General features: G+C 46.0%; 2 protein-coding genes across 6 annotated transcripts in view; one reads left to right on the top strand and one right to left on the bottom strand.

Annotated features, from left to right (window-relative positions):
• Nucleotides 1-2801: 2801 nt before the first annotated feature.
• Nucleotides 2802-6894, top strand: LOC124006262. Of its 2 annotated transcripts, none has more exons than XM_046316170.1 (4): nucleotides 2802-3272; nucleotides 3989-4102; nucleotides 6146-6188; nucleotides 6616-6894. In XM_046316170.1, exons 1-4 carry the CDS (start codon nucleotides 3219-3221, stop codon nucleotides 6825-6827), a joined length of 423 nt encoding a protein of 140 aa, XP_046172126.1. In that variant the 5' UTR covers nucleotides 2802-3218; the 3' UTR covers nucleotides 6828-6894. The 2 variants fall into 2 exon arrangements, with proteins under 2 accessions (XP_046172126.1, XP_046172127.1); XM_046316171.1 differs by having other exon boundaries at nucleotides 2818-3272; nucleotides 6703-6894.
• A 6601-nt stretch (nucleotides 6895-13495) lies between these two features.
• The window catches only part of LOC124006179 (Down syndrome cell adhesion molecule-like protein 1 homolog), a 206560-nt gene continuing 197925 nt past the window's right edge, over nucleotides 13496-22130 (bottom strand). Inside the window, exons 27-34 of one of the 4 annotated variants that reach the window (XM_046316016.1) lie at nucleotides 21833-22120; nucleotides 18724-18882; nucleotides 17513-17543; nucleotides 17076-17194; nucleotides 16773-16925; nucleotides 16400-16594; nucleotides 15275-15610; nucleotides 13496-14338 (exon numbers count right to left, since the gene is read on the bottom strand). In XM_046316016.1, the coding sequence (XP_046171972.1) occupies nucleotides 13845-14338; nucleotides 15275-15610; nucleotides 16400-16594; nucleotides 16773-16925; nucleotides 17076-17194; nucleotides 17513-17543; nucleotides 18724-18882; nucleotides 21833-22120 (1775 nt within the window). In that variant the 3' untranslated portion in view covers nucleotides 13496-13844. Of the gene's footprint in view, nucleotides 14339-15274; nucleotides 15611-16399; nucleotides 16595-16772; nucleotides 16926-17075; nucleotides 17198-17512; nucleotides 17544-18723; nucleotides 18883-21832; nucleotides 22121-22130 lie in introns of all 4 variants that reach the window. The other 3 variants (XM_046316014.1, XM_046316017.1, XM_046316015.1) reach the window with 3 other exon arrangements.

The raw sequence follows: 22130 nt of genomic DNA on the forward strand, positions 1-22130 counted from the left end.
TACACTCACTACCTTACATTGTAGCAAAGTGTCATTTCTTCAGTGTTGTCACATGAAAAGGTATACTCAAATATTTACAAAAATGTGAGAGGCGTACTCATTTTTGTGAGATACTGTATATATATTTTTTTTTAGAAATTCATTCTTGAACATGTGAACTTTCATGTTCCATAATTACAAACTTGTATCTGATCCGTAAATATGAATTCAAATGTTAAATTATGAGCCTAGTTTAGCACAGGGGAAAGCACTTAGCTTTACCGGAGAATGAAATGTCTCCCCTAACTAGTCATTATTGGCTTAGATAATGGGGTGGTTGGCCATGCCGAAAGATGAGTCCTGATTGGTCTGTCACGTCACAGGATTCTGTCTATAACAGAATGGGGGCTTCCCCTGTCAGTATAGAGTATAGATCATCTTAGATAATGAGGTGGTTGGCCATGCCGAAAGATGAGTCCTGATTGGTCTGTCACGTCACAGGATTCTGTCTATAACAGAATGGGGGCTTCCCCTGTCAGTATAGAGTATAGATCATCTTAGATAATGAGGTGGTTGGCCATGCCGAAAGATGAGTCCTGATTGGTCTGTCACGTCACAGGATTCTGTCTATAACAGAATGGGGGCTTCCCCTGTCAGTATAGAGTATAGATCATCTTAGATAATGAGGTGGTTGGCCATGCTGAAAGATGAGTCCTGATTGGTCTGTCACGTCACAGGATTCTGTCTATAACAGAATGGGGGCTTCCCCTGTCAGTATAGAGTATAGATCATCTTAGATAATGAGGTGGTTGGCCATGCCGAAAGATGAGTCCTGATTGGTCTGTCACGTCACAGGATTCTGTCTATAACAGAATGGGGGCTTCCCCTGTCAGTATAGAGTATAGATCATCTTTGCGACTGCAGATTTTTGAAAAGATATAGCTTATAGCTTTGCACAACAGGATAAGTGTTCCTACAGCTCTCAAAAACAGTGCTGTTTTGAATTTAGCTGGGTTTAACTTTTTACTGTAGTGGGCTAAATCAGGGTCACACAGAGTGATTCTTGATAGTCTTATACAAATCTACTTTGAATCAAAAGTATACACCACACACACACACACACATGGTTATTGGCTTACAAAAGAAGACACCTGTTCCATGTCATATATAGAGTTACATGTATTCAATTTTGAGTTTACGTCCCAATATTACACATTATATACATCACAGAAGACTGAAATATAACAAAACTGTCTGACATAGAAACAGGATTTTCGTTGTTTAAATGTAAAAAAAAAAAAAAGAAGAAGAATGATGACATTATGAGAAATACTAACAACATTCCACGCATGAGGCCAAAATGGGCGCTTTTGGTCGTTGACTGCAGGAAAGGGCTACCTTAGATTTTTGGTTGAGATGGAGACGTGAATCCTTCACATCAATTGTTAATTTGTAGACAAACTGGAATTTAAGCCAGACTAAGTCAGTGGGGCAGACGGAGCTTTCCAAGTAGAAGATACATCTCCTTCAAATGTTGATATTTGGCTGTGATGTCTTTTTGAGTGGGTGAACATAGGTTACAACCTCATTAATCAACGTCTCAATCAAATATTACCCAATTATCCACGTTGAAATGATGTGCCCAGTGTTGTCAACCAAACAACAATCAAACATCACTTTTGAAATACAATAACTTGCCATTTAACTTTTCGACAAGTTAACAAATTTATGTTGGATTCACATCTCCAACTCAACCAAAAAAAGAAGAAGATGGGATTAAGCCATTGGCTCAGATGGATCTATACAAGCAGTAGTTGATGCATCTCATTTAAAGGTTGATATTTGGTTGCATTGTCACCCAAACACAATTCAATATTACCTTTGCAATAGAGTAAAACAGCCTAAAGTTATGACTAGCTTCCAAACAAATGTAACAGTCAACCTTAACATGAGTAACACACCCATGGCCACATTTTGAAGTTGCTGTAACTATGCATTTCTTCCTATAAAATCATATTTTTATGCAACTAGGCAAGTCAGTTAAGAACAAAGTCTTATTTTCAATGTCGGCCTAGGAACAGTGGGTTAAACTGCCTCGTTCACGGGCAGAACCACAGATTTTTATCTCGTCAGCTCGGGGATTCGATCTCGCAACCTTTCAGTTACTGGTCCAACGCTCTACTCGCTAGGCAACCCGCTAGGCTACCTAGAGAAAGTGTGCATGTTCAAGATAGCTTGCAGAGGTGATTGCAGGTACGTGGAGATCTTCAGAATGGCATCTCGAACAGCATTGATCACAAGCGCCATCCAGTTTTGATGCAATCTCAACTGCAATCCAGGTATTTGTTTGTGCTGTTAGATGAAGCACAGTGACAACACATTCACCTTGTTGTATAAACAAAGACCATATCTGACATTGTATTCCCATTTGAACGTTGTTGTGCTTTCAATTTCGATGACAGCCAATCCAAAAATCAGACAGTGTTTCTCCATTGGAATTTGGTTGTGCTTTCAGTTGGTTGAAAGCACGGTAATAACACATTGGGGAAAAAACGCAAACAAACTTTCTGATGCATTTCTTTTGAGTGGGTGAACGTACGTTGTCATCTCATTGTTCTCAACCGACTCGACCAAACGCTACCCAATTACCCACGTTGAAACCAAGGGGTGTGCTCAGTGTGTGCCTGTGTTCGAGCTCAATCTGTTCCCAAATCCCTGGCCACTGCGTATGCTCTAGCTGCTCCTCGCCTGTAGCATAACATCTGACCCCAGGCAGCCTGGCATCTGCTCGACCCGGATGCCCAAGCAAAGAGGTCCATCCAACAACCCCACTATGAATGTCAATTGGCCTGTTTGACTTAACCTATTGACTTTCTTCTAGGATAGATGATTTGTTTGCCACCTGGGTTGGCCAGAGAATATAGAGCTTCCCTGACTGTCAAGGAGGCGAGGGCACACCAGAGGGACGAAAAGTCGTGCGTAGAGGAAATGATTACCGCCTCTCTATTTCTGTACCGCCAAGCTCTTTATTGGTCTTAGGCTGCTGGGGCAGAGATTGTGTGTGTGTGTGTGTGTGCGTGTGTGTGTTTTCCATCTACCTCCTGCAAAGCACACTCCACTGACTGTTTGGATCTATCAGCGTGTACCTGATCTCGCTTCCACGGCTGGACTGAGGAAATAAGGGCAATAAGCAGTATCACAACGGGCCTATCCCGTGGCACCACGGAAGAGTTTTCACGATGATAGTTACAATGCTAACTGCTATGTACATGGTGGTCAGAGTAGTTGAAAAGGTAAGCCCATGTCTATCGATAACTTTTACATGCTGTCAACAGCTGGTCCAACTCGTGGGGTTCGATATGCATTCTGGAGACCATTCGATCTGTATATTTGACTTTGTAACACTGTATTGCACATTTGATAGGCTTTGATAGGCTTTGATAGGCTTCAAGCTGCTGTCTAAATAGCGTCATCAAATGTCCTAATGGAGTATCTGAAAGAGTTGTCAACGTATGTAAAATCTATGGCGCTACGATGCTACATTTAGTTTATCAGGATCCCCATCAGCCATTGCTATGTCAATACTGTCTGATAATTTTTTTTTCTTCGCGTGAGCACGAACATCTTAGATATCTTTCTCCACAGTGAGGGCTTTTAATGAAGAAATATTGAGGAAGTTGTCCTGATTAGTGTTCTGTACGTGTGAAAAAGAGAGTGAACTGATGGTCAATACTCAACTTGATCTCATCGTTTCACTTTGGGATTTGATGTAATTGGATGAACACGCGCACACACACACGCGCACACACACACGCACACACACACACACACCGATTGAAGAGGCTTTAATTATCTCACACACAAATAGTCATGGTTAAATTGCCGCCCCCTCTCTCTCTCTCTCACAGTATGCACGCACACGACAAGAGTATTCCACTGACGTTAAGGTAAACGAGAAGTTCAGGGACACACGCACGTGCAAACGTAATCATTTCCATGTCTATCCCAGATAGGAGTGCGGTTTGCACGCAGGGATCCTCCCTTGCCTTTCGTGGTGACCCAGGTTCTGCCCTGGCAGGTGCACCATGTGTCCCAAAAGAGGAGGAGCAGCGCAACAGCAGAGGTCAGTCCCTCAAACATTCCCATCCACCATCTGCCACCGCCAGCACCACACCCCTAACACCACCTCACCCTCCCCGGAAACATGCCTCCCCTGTGGCATGACCTCACAACTGAAACAACCACTTAGATTTCAAGCCATATCGGAAACCTCCTTGTTGAGCGTTTTTGGACTCGTTGATGTCGTAACACGACGCGCTGTGCTGAGGTGACTGCTGTGGAGGAGGAGGAGTCAATTTCTCGCCCACTGCACGCTCTTGGATTAGCTAACGTTGACCGAGGACCTCGGCTCAACATCCAGCCAGCATGTAGTCATTGTGTTACAGCAGCAGTGACGGCTCAGGCTGGGACTGGGATTAAGAGTAGGGTGGGGGGGATGGTAGCCGTGTACAAGGAAACATGGCCCTCTCTCTACAGGCTATCTGAGAACTGTTTCATGAGAAACAATGGAAAGTGGCGCTACAATAACAAGACAGAAGCAGCCTTTCGCTTTTGAAAAGCCTGACCTCAAATGTCTTAAGAATGGTTGCTGTCCGACATGATCTAAGGCCTCAGCTCAATTGGTACAGGCCAATAGCTACAGCAGAGAGACAGACAGGCAGGCCAATCCCAGGCTTCACCTTCTCCAGCAGGCGGTACCTGTAATCCCTATTGAGGGGATTTGTGTCTGCGGACGTTACCCAGACCGGAGATCGGAGAGGTAGTGTGTGTGGTTCTGCTCAAGGTCAAGGCCCACAGTTGTGTCAAGAACATGTGCAGCTGTAGCTGTGTGATCTCAGGTGGAAGGGATAGCGATCTGCCGATATAATGAACTGAACAAATGTACAGGGGAATGGAGGTATATAATGGACTAGAGGTATCTGACAGTGCTAAGTATAATTTCCCCAGACATTTATAACGAATAAGGTCATGGAAATCTCATGAAACCATTATGTTTGAGGTGCCTAGTTTTTGTTAGTCTGCCATACTCATCATATGCGATAGGGGGCGCCAAAGTCATTCTGACACAGAGAGACCAAAGCGTACTGGCAGAAGGATGGACTGCATAACTTAGCCTTTTCAATGCCATGGCGATGACAGAATTACACCACGAACAGCTAGTTAACAACACATTTTTGGATCCATCAACGCACAGCATTTTTCAATGCCTCCGGGCCACCTGTTATTGTAGTGCTGAATCACACAAGTGTTAATTACCAACATTTACCGAATTGGCTACTGAAACACCTCTACGGAATGACATTCGCTACATGACCTTAGCTATGGGGACACATAGCTGCCTGTCTGCAAGTCGGGATGCCTTGGAATGGCTTGTGAAGAATGACCCGATCACGTTCCAAACATCCCAGCTCTGACGTTCACACTGAGCAAACAGAAGGTGGACAGTCAGGGCGTTCCCGCAGTAGCTGTGCATTTCCCGTGTGTCGTTTGTGAGCGTGTGCTGTGTGCTGCGTGTGTGTGTGTGTGTGTGTGTGTGTGTGTGTGTGTGTGTGTGTGTGTGTGTGTGTGTGTGTGTGTGTGTGTGTGTGTGTGTGTGTGTGTGTGTGTGTGTGTGTGTGTGTGTGTGTGTGTGTGTGTGTGTGTAAGTGAGAGGGATGTAACCTGCAGTTTTGCTGGTGCGTACATCCATTTGTTTTGGTACTTATACACAACCATCAATACTGGAAGAAAATAACTTTGTAAATGCCTCGTGAGCCTTGTTCAACTGCCTGTACCCCACGAGAACCCAGAATATAAGCTCGTTCTACTCCAATGTTTGTAAAACAAAACAAATGTAAAAAGGACACGGTATAGCCTCCAAACATGCTTAAAACTATACTTTTTATGTAATGGATGGCCAGTCCTTGCATCCGTAGCTCTCCGTCGATGAATTTCCGAGGGGTTGCTTTTCTCCGGCACCAAACCCCCTCAGGTTTTCACCGAAATAGTTGTTGTTTCAACTGCAGATTTCCCCTTTAACCACCTTTTTCTTTCCTTCCTGTAATGTCTTATTATAGTCTTTTTTTTATAGCTTCTTTGGCAGTTCACACTGTGTTCTTGTTTACAGTACGATGGTCAGAGGAGGAACAGCCTAGGAGTGTTCAGAAAGAGTGAGTATGAGACCAAACAATGTTTAAAAGAGTGAAATGCACACGCCTCGAAAACATTTCCCAGGAAATGGATCCGAGAGGAAATCATTCATGTATATATATTTTTTAAATTGGTACACTGGTATGCTGCTCCCACAGTGTTTTAAGGGTTTGACTGGTTCTTGCTGATTGCAACCCAGTTACGGGGTCGAAACATCATTTTCTCGTCAAAACCCTTCGGGAGCAGTATACGAGTGTGTGGATTTATATTTTTCTTATCTATAACACCCGCACATTCCGTGGCAATATATCTATATAAAAAACAACGTAGTAGAATCACCTACCAAATGTAGAGGCTTGCTGAAAGGTTACATTACTTCATAACCCCTAACGTTACAAACCACTTGTGCCTTACTACTTATGTACTTGCTACGTGTGCTACACACAGTAAATTCGGACCTCTTCCCCAATACAACGTTGGCTGTTGCTGTTGCCACTTTGGCTGTGCCCTGTCTCCTGACGTGCAACCGGAAAGACTCCGCCTGCAGCAACGGGTGTGCAGCGGCGCCCCTCGGCCTCACCCTGCCCGCGGAGAAAGCTGCCGCCACCATCCAGAACCAGTTCAGGAAGTACCAGCAGAAGAAGAAGGAGACCAAGTAGAAGCACACCCGCACCACCCGAGCTCTGCAAGACAGACAGACGGACAGACAGACAGACAGACAGACAGACAGACGGACACAAATACACTGGAGGGGGACACAGACAGACAGACAGACAGACAGACAGACAGACAGACAGACAGACAGACAGACAGACAGACAGACAGACAGACAGACAGACAGACAGACAGACAGACAGACAGACAGACAGACAGACAGACAGACAGACAGACAGACAGACAGACAGACAGACAGACAGACAGACAGACAGACAGACAGACAGACAGACAGACAGACAGACAGACAGAAATGTAAAGAGCAAGAGGACCAAACATTTCCTCTAACTCTGTTACCTGTGTTGCGCAGCGTGTTAACTAAAGCAAAGTAAATAGTACTGACTGACTTGACATATGTCGAACATTACACACACACACACACACACACACACACACACACACACACACACACACACACACACACACACACACACACACACACACACACACACACACACACACACACACACACACACACACACACACACACACACACACACACACACACACACACACACACACACACACACACACACATTCAACCACAAAATGAACGGACTAATTATTACACACATCCCGTCTTATACTATGTAACTGAATATATAGACGTACTTATGAATAATATGTCCTTTATATGCTAATGGTTAGAGCGTTGGACTAGTAACCGAAAGGTTTCAAGTTCATATCCCCGAGCTGACATCTGTCGTTTTGCCCCTGAACAAGGCAGTTAACCCACTGTTCCTAGGCCGTCATTGGAAATAAGAATTTGTTCTTAACTGACTTGCCTAGTTAAATAAAGGTAAAATAAAAATAAATAAAAAAATGTGCATATGTGTATTTGTGAAGATAATTATGTGCGAGAGTATCTTTTGTGTGTGTGTGTCAGCGAGCATGTGAGAGGGTGCACATTGTGCTGTATGTAATTGCAGTATGTATCCTATTTCAAAGATGAATAGATGGATTGCTAATGCAAAAAAAACATACACTGAACACACTCCATTAAACTCCTGGGTAATCCTGGATTGGCGTTCTTTATGTTGTTGCACTGCCCTCTAGTGTTGAAGTAATGAATTGCTCTAATTTCACATGTTGGGTTATTCCGACCAAGTAATCAATCATTCTTGTGAGATTTTCAATAAGACTTGCTCGTTTTAGTTCAAACAGTTTTTGCATGGCAAAATGCTTTGCCACATTATGTACTAATAAATACACCCCTTGATCCAGCGTGAAGGAAAGGATGGAAAAAGGAAGATATGACTCATAGAAAGATCGCTTTATTGCACAAGGTGTTGGAGTACTCTTTTTCTGGTTTTGTTTGTTTTCATAGAAAAGAAAAAAACGGTAGAGTTGAACAAGCAATTGCAAATTGAAGCAAATTTTCCATAAAACTTTAAGAACTCTCTCAGTATTTTTTAAAACGCTTTTCCCCTCACCCCATTTTTCATAAATTTGTTTCTCCATCTTTATTTTTATACCCAACAAATAATTCAGAGCATGCAATGCCGTTTTTCCTCAACAGAAAAAAATGTGAACAAGAAAGAAAATCAATATTTTAAACTCAACAAAACATCTTGAAAAAGAGGAACCAATTGTGAAAGCAATTCTGGATTTATTTTGTTGTTGCCCCATTCAAAAATCTAATTCTAAAGCAGTGTCACTATAATTCTATAGTTTTCTTTAACCCTCTCCTGTTTAAAGTTATAACTTGAATCAAAGTTTACATTGTTGCCCTGGTTTCATTTGGAGATGTTGATAACAGTTCTTATTTATACAAAACACTTTGCTATGTACAAGAGTCTTTAATAGTGGGGTAGCAATGCTGTTGGGGCAGGAGGTGCCGGTAGGGGGGAATCTGAGACCCCCTTGAGACCTGATATTAACATGTGCCCTGGCAATGGATCTGTGGTCACATCCGGTCACACCCAATCAAATTGGTCTGGAGTAGACATTGTGGGTCAAATCTGATCACAGGGCACGTTATTACCAGGTGTAACTGAAAGTCTGATTGGTCAAATAGGTGGGGCAAAGGTCAGGGTAGGATGGGGAGTTTGATCCCTGACCCCATCCAATATGCACACGGCTTTTCCTGGGATCGATTGGACCTAGGGGAGTCCCTGATTTCAATTGGCTGAACAGACCTGCCCCTTCACGTGGCACCCCCCGTGTCATCCCAAAGCAAACCGTTTCAAAAGAATTGCATAACCAAGGAAGCCAAAACAAAACAAACGGTACCATAATAATATCAACGGAAAGGAAAGGTTCTAGCGGACTCTCTCCTGTCCTGTTCACTGTCTGCAACAGGCGGGGAGGAGCGTGAGTGTCGTCAGTTACGAGCAGTTATAACAGTTGTATGTATGTCCAGAATAGGAGTGCTGTGCACGGACATAATGACAACGGTAAGACACAGAGGTCACTATGTGCTGTCTTCATTTAAGTTCAGTCATGAGACGTCATGGAGGCTGTCAACAGAACACACCTTGGGAAGGTACAATACAGCAGGTTACATTTGTGTCTCTACCATTTGCACTCTCTGAAGTAGGGCCATACTTCTAAGTTGGCCGTAGATTTGGGGACGGTCACAATAAGAATGTGGGCTGGCACTGTGGCACGGCCCACCACTGTTACCTGAATCCCCACGTGCCAGGGTTAGCTGTGGCAGGGTTAGTTGTGCCAGGGTTAGTTGTGCCAGGGTTAGGCTCTGAACTGAACTCAACACGGATGTTGCCTTAGCTTGACTCAGTGCTGAAGCTACCGTACCGCTCACTAACGAGTGCTTATAAATGGTTAAAGGTTCCCTGAAATCTTTCTTTTATCTGTAGGTGAAGTCCCTCCCCCTTTCTACAGGTACACTTAAAAGAGGGTCTTGCTGACCACACCTCACTGACCACAAAAGCCACTCTGACCTCAAAGCTACCCGCAGTGTCGTCTACTCTCCACCAGGGTGGACCACAGAGGCAACTCCAAACCAAATCGACGACAGGTCTGACGTTATTAAAACACATGAACCACACGGGCTGCCATGGGGTTCACTGACACACAAGCCGTTCTGACACAAGCTTTACAAAATGCAAATAGACTGCATTAGTTTGCAGCCAGCCTCACTGGCTAAGGTACAACCCATCACTGGGCCTTAACTCCTTACTGTAGATACTTAGGTTTACATCCTGACTGGCATGTTTAGTGTAGTTCTGTTCCTGCACTGTAGCTACCGACGTACCTGGCAGAGGGGCCAACGTCCGCGAGGCCATGGCCTCAATGTTCACGTCCTCAAACTCGGCCTCAGATACCGTAGCTATAAAGCTCAATTTCGTCTCTCTTTATCTTTCTTGGTTGTGCTAGCCGTTTCCCATCCTCCTCTCCCTCCACTCTTCCTCTTAACCCGCGGCGGCGTCCACTGAGCGATTGTCTCATGAGTTATATTTTCATATATTTTCAATTACGATGACTTTATATCTCTCTCTGTTTTATTTAATAGTTATATATTTTTGGATATATTGAGATATAAATATATATGTACATATCTTTTACAACAAATATGATATATTTTAAATTTTTATATTGCGAGAGCCCTGAAGTGAAATTTTCCATTGCAAACATTGGGAGCAATAATTTGTATATATTTATTTTTTGTGGTGGTGGTGGGGGGGGGTGTATCCTTCTAATGGGGCTAAGCTTTGGGTTTAGAATAAAGAAAATAAAGAAAAAAAGGAACGCCAACTGAAACCGACAATCAATACATTTTCGTGGGGGGGCCTTAGATGACAGATTTATTCTTCAGGCCACTTCATTTCATAAGACCAACTCATGGCCACCTGCCATCTCTTTCCTCCTCCCCTGAACACGTACACAGCTGTTTTGTCTTCCTTATCTCTCCCTGCAAACCAACGGTCCTCGCTGCATTATCGCGTTTGTATATTCTCCTCTGTTTCAATCTGTAATCTGTTTATCCATCTTTCTGTCGAGTTCATCTTCTGCCAGGCTTGTCTGTCCGTCTGTTGGCCTGCAGTCCATTTGTCAGTCAGTCCCAACTACTGTCATTAAACGTCTGCCTGTCCAGCAGAGTGTGCTAGAAGGTCACAGTGAGACTGTTTGGACGGGGGGGATGTATGGAGGATGGGGGTGTGGTGTGGGGGGTTGGAAGTGTTTGGGTAGACAGAGAGGGGGGTATGTACGATTGGGGTGTGGTGTGAAGGGTTGGAAGTGTTTGGGTAGACAGAGGGGGGGGTGGTGGTATGGAGGATGGGGGGATTGGAAGTGTTTGGGTAGACAGAGGGGGGGGTATAGAGGATGGGGTTGTGGGGGTGGGAAGTGTTTGGGTAGACAGAGAGAGGGGGTATGGAGGAATGGGTGTGTGGTGGGTTGGAAGTGTTTGGGTAGACAGGGGGTATGGAGGAATGGGGGTGGGTTGGAAGTGCTTGGGTAGACAGAGAGAGGGGGTGGGTATGGAGGAATGGGGGTGTGGTGTGGTGGGTTGGAAGTGCTTGGGTAGACAGAGCGGGGGGGGGGGGTATGTATGGAGGAAAGGGGTGTGTGGCACCAACCCGCACATGATCAATAGATCAAAGGGTTTTCTTCCTGCTTCAGGGGACTGGAGAAAATGACAGAGAGGCCAAGAGGAGGGCTGGTCATTTCACCCCTGCGCCTCTAATGAACGGCAAATCAACTCCCTCGCTCTGTCCATCTTCCTCGTCATCTCCAAGGCGACGCTGCCAGTGTCAATCACACCGGGCCAACCAAAGTCCAGAAGGGAGAGACCGACATGTGACGTCATACAGTGTGACATCATCGTCCCCAAACCACCGTCACAAGTAACAAATGGACAGGAGTATTTTTAACACAGGCCTCCGCCAAGGAGTCAGCATACAGATTGATTAAAAAGGTCCACAGCAGGTGTGTGCCAGCCACATGTATACATATATATTTACACATATACACGCACACACGCAGGCTCGTGACGGTTCTGTGAAATCCATTCTAACCTCTTTAATGCACATGAGTTTATATATCCCCAAAAGAGAAAAGCAAACATAAAAAAAAATACAGTTCTGATTCATCTTTCGTATGAAGACGATTCCTGCCCCCCCCCTTCGCTCTGTTTCCTGTTGTCCTATAAAATAGTCAGTAACACTCTATACTGTGTCACGAATTGCATGAGAAAAATTCCCCAAGGCTCCTCCAACATCGTGGTGGAAACGACAGTCTGTTGCCTGTTTGTGTGAGTCCGTACCAGGGTGGCTTTTGGAGGGTCAGAGACGGACAACCAAGGTTGTTGGTTTATGCATAAACACTTTCCGTGGCAATGCGCTGCTTTTGTATGAACTCTGAACTCTCCGTTCAGAGACGCGAAGAGAAAACAGGTGAAACGGCCTAAAACATCTAGACAGGTTTATGTGAAACTACATCTGGGTTTATCGTTTATCGTTTATCGTTTATCGTTCTGAATTTAAAAAAAAACAAGTACACGTGGAAAGTATTTTGTGCATAAGTTCTGAGGTGTCTCAACAGATAATTGGAGAGAGAGAGAGGGATAGTGGGAGAGTGAGAGAGAGGGATAGTGGGAGAGTGAGAGAGAGGGATAGTGGGAGAGTGAGAGAGAGGGATAGTGGGAGAGTGAGAGAGAGGGATAGTGGGAGAGTGAGAGAGAGGGATAGTGGGAGAGTGAGAGAGAGGGATAGTGGGAGAGTGAGAGAGAGAGGGAGAGTGAGAGAGTGAGAGAGAGGGATAGTGGGAGAGTGAGAGAGAGGGATAGTGGGAGAGTGAGAGAGAGGGATAGTGGGAGAGTGAGAGAGAGAGAGGGATAGTGGGAGAGTGAGAGAGAGGGATAGTGGGAGAGTGAGAGAGAGGGATAGTGGGAGAGTGAGAGAGAGAGGGATAGTGGGAGAGTGAGAGAGAGGGATAGTGGGATAGTGAGAGAGAGGGATAGTGGGATAGTGAGAGAGAGGGATAGTGAGAGTGAGAGAGAGGGATAGTGGGAGAGTGAGAGAGAGGGATAGTGGGATAGTGAGAGAGAGGGATAGTGGGATAGTGAGAGAGAGGATAGTGGGAGAGTGAGAGAGAGGGATAGTGGGATAGTGAGAGAGAGGGATAGTGGGATAGTGAGAGAGAGGGATAGTGAGAGTGAGAGAGAGGGATAGTGGGAGAGTGAGAGAGAGGGATAGTGGGAGAGTGAGAGAGAGGGATAGTGGGATAGTGAGAGAGAGGGATAGTGGGATAGTGAGAGAGAGGGATAGTGGGAGAGTGAGAGAGAGGGATAGTGGGATAGTGAGAGAGAGGGATAGTGGGATAGTGAGAGAGAGGGATAGTGAGAGTGAGAGAGAGGGATAGTGAGAGAGTGAGAGAGAGGGATAGTGGGAGAGTGAGAGAGAGGGATAGTGGGAGAGTGAGAGAGAGGGATAGTGGGAGAGTGAGAGAGAGGGATAGTGGGAGAGTGAGAGAGAGGGATAGTGGGAGAGTGAGAGAGAGGGATAGTGGGAGAGTGAGAGAGAGAGGGATAGTGGGAGAGTGAGAGAGAGGGATAGTGGGAGAGTGAGAGAGAGGGATAGTGGGAGAGTGAGAGAGAGAGGGATAGTGGGAGAGTGAGAGAGAGGGATAGTGGGAGAGTGAGAGAGAGAGGGATAGTGGGAGAGTGAGAGAGAGAGGGATAGTGGGAGAGTGAGAGAGAGAGAGAGAGAGGGATAGTGGGAGAGAGAGTGAGAGAGAGGGGGAAAGAAGTTTGCAAAAACAAATACAAAAATGATCTTGAGTTCAGCAAGTTATTTCCAAGGAAGGTAAAACAAAACAACAGAGGAAGAGAGAGAAAAGGCAGAAAGAAGATAAAACCCCTGTGCTATAAAAAGCCCCATAATGCCCCTGCCGAGAGGCCCCCCTCTGGCCTGACAGTGCAGGAGTCAGGTGTGTGTACGTGTGTCTGTGTGGCCCCTAAACCCTTCCCAAGGCTCCAACATCCACGCCAGTGGCTCCTGCTACACCAGTGTATACGATTTGGAGTAGGCCCCGCCAGCCGCCTGCTTCTGTCTCTCTAGTCTGCCCGGGCCTGACGAGCTGCTCTCCAGCAGAGGGTCTCTAGAGTCTCCTCCCGCGGCTGCGTCGGTAGCGGCTGCAGCGCTCTGCGCAGAGGAAGAGGAGGAGCCGGGCATGGTGAGAGTCCTCTGGGGCAGGGAGGAGGTGCTGGAACCACCAGACGGCCCTCCAGTCACCCCTCCTACACTACCACCGCCCCCTGATGCTCCCCCTGAGGCGCTGAGGCCGGCCAGGCCAGCATGGCCCACAGTCAGAGCCTGCTGCTGCTTGGAGGAGTCCAGAGTCATGTGGCGGCCCTGGGTGTGGTACGCCCGCTGGGCCAGGCTGCGGATGGAGGCCTCGCGGGGCGGCACCACCGGGCACGGGTCACGCAGCTCCGACTGCTTCCGGAAGAAAGGGTCTGTCTTCATGTAGAGGGGAAGGTTACAGTAGTCACCTGGGATGGGGGGGGGGATGAAAGAGAGAACGAGGGAGAGATAACGATTTGACAAGCATCTTTATCAGGCAAATTTGAACCTCTTAAAGAGGCTGCGCAAAATTTCAACGTCCTGCTAGTCATGCCAGGAATATAGTATATGCATATGATTAGTATGTGTGGATAGAACACACTCTGAAGTTTATAAAAACTGGTTAAATCACATCTGTGACTATAACAGAACGTGTGTAGGAGGCAAAATCCCCAAGAAAAACTGTTCACAAAAAACACACAAAAAATATCACTCCGCCAGTCTCTGTATTGTCTATGGCAAGGGAAAATAGATAGGGTCCAGTTTACAGCTTCCACACGATGTCGCCAGTCTTGGCAATTGGGTTTAAGTTAATCCGTGGTCAAATGAAAAATAGGCACTTCCTGTCGTCGAGTAAACCGGAGGAAGTTATGAAAGGGAGAATATGGACCATGATTTCAAGACTTGCTGCTATTGAATACAGATCGCCCCGTGATCAATTTGATCGATTATTAACGTTTACTAACACCTAAAGTTGGATTACAAAATAGTTTTTTTTTTACAAAAAGTTTACAGGCAACTTTTTAAATTTTAACAAATGACGTTGCGTTTTGGAAAGCAGTTTTTTCCTGGATCAGACGGGCTTCATAAATGGACATTTTGGGTATACATGGACGGATTTAATTGAGTACCCTGCATGTGTGTTCTAATGAAAGTTTGAGTTAGTTAGTTAGTTGTCACTCTGAAAGTTCCGCTGATGTTGATCCCTGTACAGGGACAGCAGCCATAAGAAGTTTTAAAGGTCAGAGTACCGGTACGTCTCTAAAGAACAGCAAACAACCCTGTTCACTCTAACCATGTTTAGAGGCCTTTGCATTAGACCGACCTACAGGATCATTCTAATCAACCGCAGGTCTCATACTCACTTTTTCCAGTCCACTCGCTCTTGTTGGCGCGGTGGGGGATGGGCACGGCAACGTTGGTAGGTCTGCCGCGGTCGTATTCCTGGGGTTTGGGTGGCGAGGCGGTGAAGCGACACAGGCCTGTTTCGGACGGCGTGCTCATGGAGGTCATGCTGTCGGCGTTGTCGTTGGTGCCCGTGGTCATCTGGTCTGAGGAACTGTCGGAGATGAAGCACTCGGTGATCTCAAACTTGGCGTGCTGCAGGTGCTCCTCAAGCTTGGCGTGTTCGTAGGCCCGCGCCAGCTCCTCATAGGTGGAGGACGCGCTCTCTGTGGACACCATGCTGTTACGCCCTTTATCTGAGGACAGAGAGAGAGAGGGAGAGAGAGAGAGAGAGAGAGAGACAGAGAGAGAGAGAGACAGAGAGAGAGAGACAGAGAGAGAGAGAGAGAGAGAGAGAGACACACACAGAGAGAGAGAGAGGAGACAGAGAGAGGTGTTGTGACAGAAAAATATCCTTGGACTAGGGAGACAGAGTTGGTGTTGTACATGAAAAATATCCTTGGACTACAGACGTGTGTGTGTGTGTGTGTGTGTGTGTGTGTGTGTGTGTGTGTGTGTGTGTGTGTGTGTGTGTGTGTGTGTGTGTGTGTGTGTGTGTGTGTGTGTGTGTGTGTGTGTGTGTGTGTGTGTGTGTGTGTGTGTACGTAGCCTATGTTTTGGGTGGCTCACTTGTGTCCTTTGTATATGTATGTATGTCACAGGAGGTTGGTGGCACCTTAATTGGGGAGGAGGAGCTCGTGGTAACGGCTGGAACGAAATCAGTGGAACGGTATCAAATACATCAATCACATGGTTTCCGTGTGTTTTGATGTCGTTCCATTCGCTCCGTTCCAGCCATTATTATGAGCCGTCCTCCCCTCAGCAGCCTCCACTGATGTATGTGTGCAAGTGTGTATTTACGGCATATGTGTGCGTACGTGTATCATGAACTGTGTGTGTTTGGGTATCACAACTGTGTATATCACGAGAGTGTGTGTTACACGAGAGCGTGTGTGTCAAGAGTGGGTGTGTCATCTGGTGTGTAGCTTCGTCATGAGTGTGTGCCGTGTGTTTGTGTGTGTGTGTGCATGATGTGCCAGGCTCACCCGTGTCCTGTGAGAGGCTGGCGCTGTAGCTGTCGCTCTCGGTGACAGTGATGCCATGCTGGGAGCCCACGGTGCGCCAGTCGGAGGTGAGGGTACGTGCGGGCGTGGACGACTGGCACTTGGTCAGGGTCCACTGGCTGGAGTAGCGGTTCCTCGTACTGTGGGTCGACTTAACGCTCTTCCTCGACACCGGGTCTTCCCGGGGAAGAGGCGGGAGGAAGGCGGAGAGGTGAAGGGAGGGAGGAGAACACAAGAGTCAGTAAGTTAAAGGCAATGATGGAGGGAATGGACAGGACATATAATATCAGTCCACTATGTATTTATCAACTGACCAAGAACAACAGACTAAGCACAGCTAGGGCTCGCCACTCACTTGTCCCTGGTCTGATGTCGGACATGTCAATCAGAGGGCCGGTGTTCTGGATGAGGGCGGGGTGATGCACAGACACGCCCGTACAGAAGCTCTGGGGATTCACGTTCTGGCTGAACTCTGTGTCCGTCACTGGGATGGTGGCTTTGTCTTCACCTGACCGAGGGATTGACAGAGGCAAGAGTTATTCAAGACGGAGGATTCATGCTCATTCATGGACACTAATGTGCATGACATCCGTATCAGGTAGGCACTCAGCAACACAAGAACACACGCACGCACGCACAAACACACTACTACACCGACCGATCTGCTTGATGCCTTCCTTGTCCTCGATGAGCAGCTGGACTCTGGGGATGTCGATGTGGAGACGGGGGCCCTGGGGGGGCCCCTTCACAGGGGTGTCAAAGCTCCGGTTATTCTTACTGCTTCCAGGGACACAAGGCACACACACACACACACACACACACACACACACACACACACACACACACACACACACACACACACACACACACACACACACACACACACACACACACACACACACACACACACACACACACACACACACACACAGAACGTAAATCCCCTTACTTCAGAAATAGGAGTTCTCTATCTGCCTTTTAAGACATTGGCGGTATCTAGAGGTAAGGTCCCCGTAGATGTCCAGTGTGTTGTATGAATGTTTCCTTTGGGGTATGAAATGTAAACATAGCAACAGCAGAGAGGAAATATATTACCTGATCAGCATCTCAGCCAGGCTTTTGGCATCTAGAGGGAACATTAAAGAAGAGCATGGCTTCAGTTATATGGAGCACAATAAATCAGACATTACTTATGCTCTCTCTCTCTCAACACGTTTTCCATTCCTTCACTCACCCGTCAACCCGGTCTTCTGCCCTCTCCTTCCTCTCTCTCTCTCTCTCTCTCTCTCACCCCCCATTCTCTTCTCCTCTCCTCTCCTCTCTCTCTCTCTCACCACTCAGTCTCTTCTCCACACCTCTCTCTCTCTCTCTCTCTCTCTCTCTCTCCCCTTCTCTTCTCCTCACCTCTCTCTCTCTCTCTCTCTCTCACCAGTCTCTTCTCCCACCTCTCCTTCTCTCTCTCTCTCACCACTCAGTCTCTTCTCAACACCTCTCTCTCTCTCACACCCCTCCGTCTCTTCTCCACACCTCTCCTCCCTCTTTCTCTCACCACTCAATATCTTCTCCTTCCTCTCTCTCCCTCACCACTCAGTCTCTTCTCCCACCTCTCCTCTCTCTCTCACCCCTCCGTCTCTTCTCCACACCTCTCCTCCCTCTTTCTCTCACCACTCAATCTCTTCTCCTTCCTCTCTCTCCCTCACCACTCAGTCTCTTCTCCACACCTCTCCTCTCTCTCTCACCACTCAGTCTCTTCTCCACACCTCTCCTCTCTCTCACACCCCTCAGTCTCTTCTCCACACCTCTCCTTCCTCTCTCTCTCTCACCACTCAGTCTCTTCTCCACACCTCTCCTCTCTCTCACACCCCTAAGTCTCTTCTCCACACCTCTCCTCCCTCTCTCTCTCAACTCTCAGTCTCTTCTCCACACCTCTCCTCCCTCTCTCTCTCTCACCTCTCAGTCTCTTCTCCGCACCTCTCCTTCCTCTCTCTCTCACACCACTCAGTCTCTTCTCCACATCTCTCCTCTCTCTCACACCCCTCAGTCTCTTCTCCACACCTCTCCTCCCTCTCACACCACTCAGTCTCTTCTCCACACCTATCCTCTCTCTCTCACCCCTCAGTCTCTTCTCCACACCTCTCCCCCTTTCCCTCCCCTCCTCCCTCCCTCCCTCCCTCCCTCCCTCCCTCCCTCCCTCCCTCCCTCCCTCCCTCCCTCCCTCCCTCCCCCTCCCTCCCTCCCTCCCTCCCTCCCTCACCTCTCAGTCTCTTCTCCACACCTGTCCCCCTTTCCCTCCCTCCCTCCCTCACCTCTCAGTCTCTTCAGTCTCTTCTCTTTGCGTTTCTTGCGGATGATGAAGAGCAGGGCGGCGACTAGAGTGACCAGGATGACGGGGCAGCCAATGGAGAAGAGCTTCTTAACGTCATCGCCTTCGGGCCGCGCTGACTTGATGGGAGGGATGGTACCTGCTTAGAAAATATATCAGGTTATATGACATTATATTAGGTTTTATATAAATGGGTACAAGATGTATGGGGAGAGGATGAGGAGAAGAGAGACAAACTAAATTGGTTCTAACAAATCCTTTTAACCTGTTCAGGATACCACGGTTTACTGCCCCTTCTGGAGGATTTGGGTACCCATATAAAACAGGATACTTTTTTTTCAAAAGTTGCTAATATATGCATATAAAAATATTATCGAACAGAAAACACTCTAACGCTTCTAAAACCGTTTAAATTTTGTCTCTATGTAAAGCAGAAGTGTCAGGGCATGCATTCTCCCAAAATCTCTCTTGTCATGGAAAAAGTTGCCCCGACTTTGACGTCATCTTAAACGCACTTCCCAAAAGGCTACAGCTCTGAGAACAGTTTCTACGTGTTCAGCTTGAAGCCTGCTTTCTATGGGGCGTGTCATTGTGTGAATCGCGCGCTCACGAGACGTTGAGCGTGCCGAAAGGTCTTGGTCACGCCAAAAAAAAAGTGCCCTGTATGCACGCTCTGCTCCGGCTCTCTCTTTTCATCAGGATCAATGACAAGACGTGTGTGTTTAGCTTCGTCCTCAAAATTGCTGTACACCTTTATAACATGTTAAAGCTTAATTATGAACATAGTTTGACAAGTTTACTCGACATATGATATATATTTTCGACGTTTTGGTGCGCATCCACTTGAATTTTGCCTACATTTTGACCAAAATGAGGCTATTTTGAGAACCGAAAGACGCAGACTTGAAAACTAAAGGCTGTTTTTGGTAAGTATAATTCCTTCCAGGTCTTTTTATGGAAGAACAGCAAAGGTAAGGGAATATTTATGTGTTTTTTGGGTTTCTGTCGACTCCAAGATAGAGGAGCCAGAATGCTACATTTTGGAGCGCCGACTCCCTATTATAGCCTAGTAAACGCAAAATGTAATGTTAGAAATAAAAGTAACACAGCGTTTGCATTTAGAAGAAGTGCATCTTCCTATACATATGTAAAACATGCATATTTAGTCAAAGTTTATGATGTGTATTCCTTGTTAGCTGACGTTATCTGCCGGAGCTATCGTCATTTCTCCGGACATTTTAGTAGCATTTTTTGAACGATGCATCATTGTAAACAGAGATTTATGGATATATATAGCATATTATTGAAAAAAAATGAATGTACTGTGTAACATGTTATATTACTGTCATCTGATGAAGATTTCAAAAGGTTAGTGAAATGATTTTTCTTTTAATTCTGCGTTTGTTGATTGCATATTTTTTCCTACTTGGCTATGCTAATGAGCTATGTCTGCGGTGGTGGTTTGACATAAATATGTGCTATGTTTTCGCCATAAAACATTTTAGAAATCTGACTTGCTGGCTAGATAAACAACTTGTTTATCTTTCATTTGAGCTATTTTACTTGTTAATGTGTGGAGGTTAAATATTTTTAGGAATATTTTTGCGCATTGTGCGTTATGGTAATGAGCTTGAGCTGTAGTCACGCTACCCACACAGGGATGGGAGTCTTAACAAGTTTTAAAAGGAAGTCAATTGCAATCCTATTACATGAGCTATCACGAGTTGTCACACGTCGAGACAGGATAATTGGTTCTAATTCTATTTCTAAGTCACATATGGAGTATTATAAACTGAGTGGTTTGAGCCCTGAATGCTGATTGGCTGACAGCCATGGTATAGTTAAGCAATAAGCAACGAGGAGGTGTGGTATATGGCCAATATAACACGGCTAAGGGCTGTTCTTAAGCACGATGCAGCGCGGAATGCCTTTGCACAGCCTTTAGCCATGGTATATTGGCAAATATACAGTGGGGCAAAAAAAAGTATTTAGTCAGCTACCAATTGTGCAAGGTCTCCCACTTAAAAAGATGAGAGGCCTGTAATTTTCATCATAGGTACACTGATGAGAATAGAACGGTTCGGAACTTTTGTGAAACATCACAGCTCAGTTGAAAAAATATATGGCAAATAGAAATTCAACATGAATGGTGTTAAGAGATAGGTGGGAGGGGTTGAATGGAGGTGAAGGTTGGGAAAAATAACTAATAACAACAAGATAACTAAAAGTAAAACATACTGTTTCCATAAAACGTAAAACGTTGAGGTTTGAGGACGGACAGGAGTAAAAATAGAACTATTTTATAATAGACTGTGCCTGTAAAATGTATATAGTATGTATAAGCTGGAAGTAAGCGTTATTCTACATGAGTTTAACTTCTTGGATATAGGGGGCGCGAATACGGTCCGTTTATTGTGGGCTCACTTATGTTGTATTGTATTGGTTCTATTTGGAGCTAAATACGTTTATTTACTCATATCTGCTGTCCTGCGTCTTGACTCCTCCACACCAGCTACCCACAGACTACATTACAGTAGAAATTTGTGGGAATAGAGAAAAACCCTTGAATAGGTGCGTCCAAATATTTACTGTATATATTTGCAAAAAAATATATGGGGGATTGGAAGGGATGCAGACAATTACAGTGATGGAAGCTACAATATATCTGCAATATTAAAGCTGATCTACCTACTATAATTTAAAAATAATAATAATTCAAGGCACATCAGGGGTTTGTGGTATATGGCAAATATACCACGGCTAAGGCTTGTATGCAGGCCATATAAAACATATTGCTTAAATCAACTCCTTTGATAAGGTCATTTAACTTAAACATATATATATATATATATTTTTTTTGCCAATTGTTCTCCTGCTCTAAGGCTTTATTATCCATGTAAAAAAGAAATGTGTCATTCTTTTGTGGGTTTTTATTTCTGTTAATGAGATACGACAGTGAAGAGGAGACAGGAAAGATTGTGAGTCAGAAGATGGCGATTCGAACCCGTGCTGCCGCTGATACGTGTGCTAGACTCAGCGATACTAACCACTGGGCCACACGGGCCAGAGAAAACAAACCAGCTTCTACTCACTGCCGTCGTAGTCCAGCGTGGCGAAATGAGAGCTCTGGTTCCCGCAGCCGGCGCTGTTACACGCCTTCATCTTCAGCTCGTACCAGGTGGCCTCGCGGAGCTCAGCCAGGAACACGTCGGCCGTGGCGTTGGTGCGAACGTTCTGCCACGCCCAGTTCCCCTTAGGTCTGAACTCCAGCAGCACGGCCGTGATGGGGCAGCCACCGCTCGCCCAGCCCTGCAGGTTGAGCCGGGCGTGGGTAGAGTTGACGTGGGTGAACACCGGATGGTCCTTATTGAACTGGGGCTCTGGAAGAGG

Source organism: Oncorhynchus gorbuscha, linkage group LG19 (genome assembly GCF_021184085.1).
Source record: "Oncorhynchus gorbuscha isolate QuinsamMale2020 ecotype Even-year linkage group LG19, OgorEven_v1.0, whole genome shotgun sequence".
NCBI lineage: Eukaryota > Metazoa > Chordata > Actinopteri > Salmoniformes > Salmonidae > Oncorhynchus > Oncorhynchus gorbuscha.

Bases quoted from the DNA above. Each gene is read 5' to 3' on its own strand.
- LOC124006262 (XM_046316170.1), top strand. From the start codon at position 3,219: ATGATAGTTACAATGCTAACTGCTATGTACATGGTGGTCAGAGTAGTT. The intron at 3,273-3,988 runs GTAAGCCCATGT...TGTCTATCCCAG, and splicing joins TGGTCAGAGTAGTTGAAAAG to ATAGGAGTGCGGTTTGCACG. The intron at 6,189-6,615 runs GTGAGTATGAGA...TGCTACACACAG, and splicing joins CCTAGGAGTGTTCAGAAAGA to TAAATTCGGACCTCTTCCCC.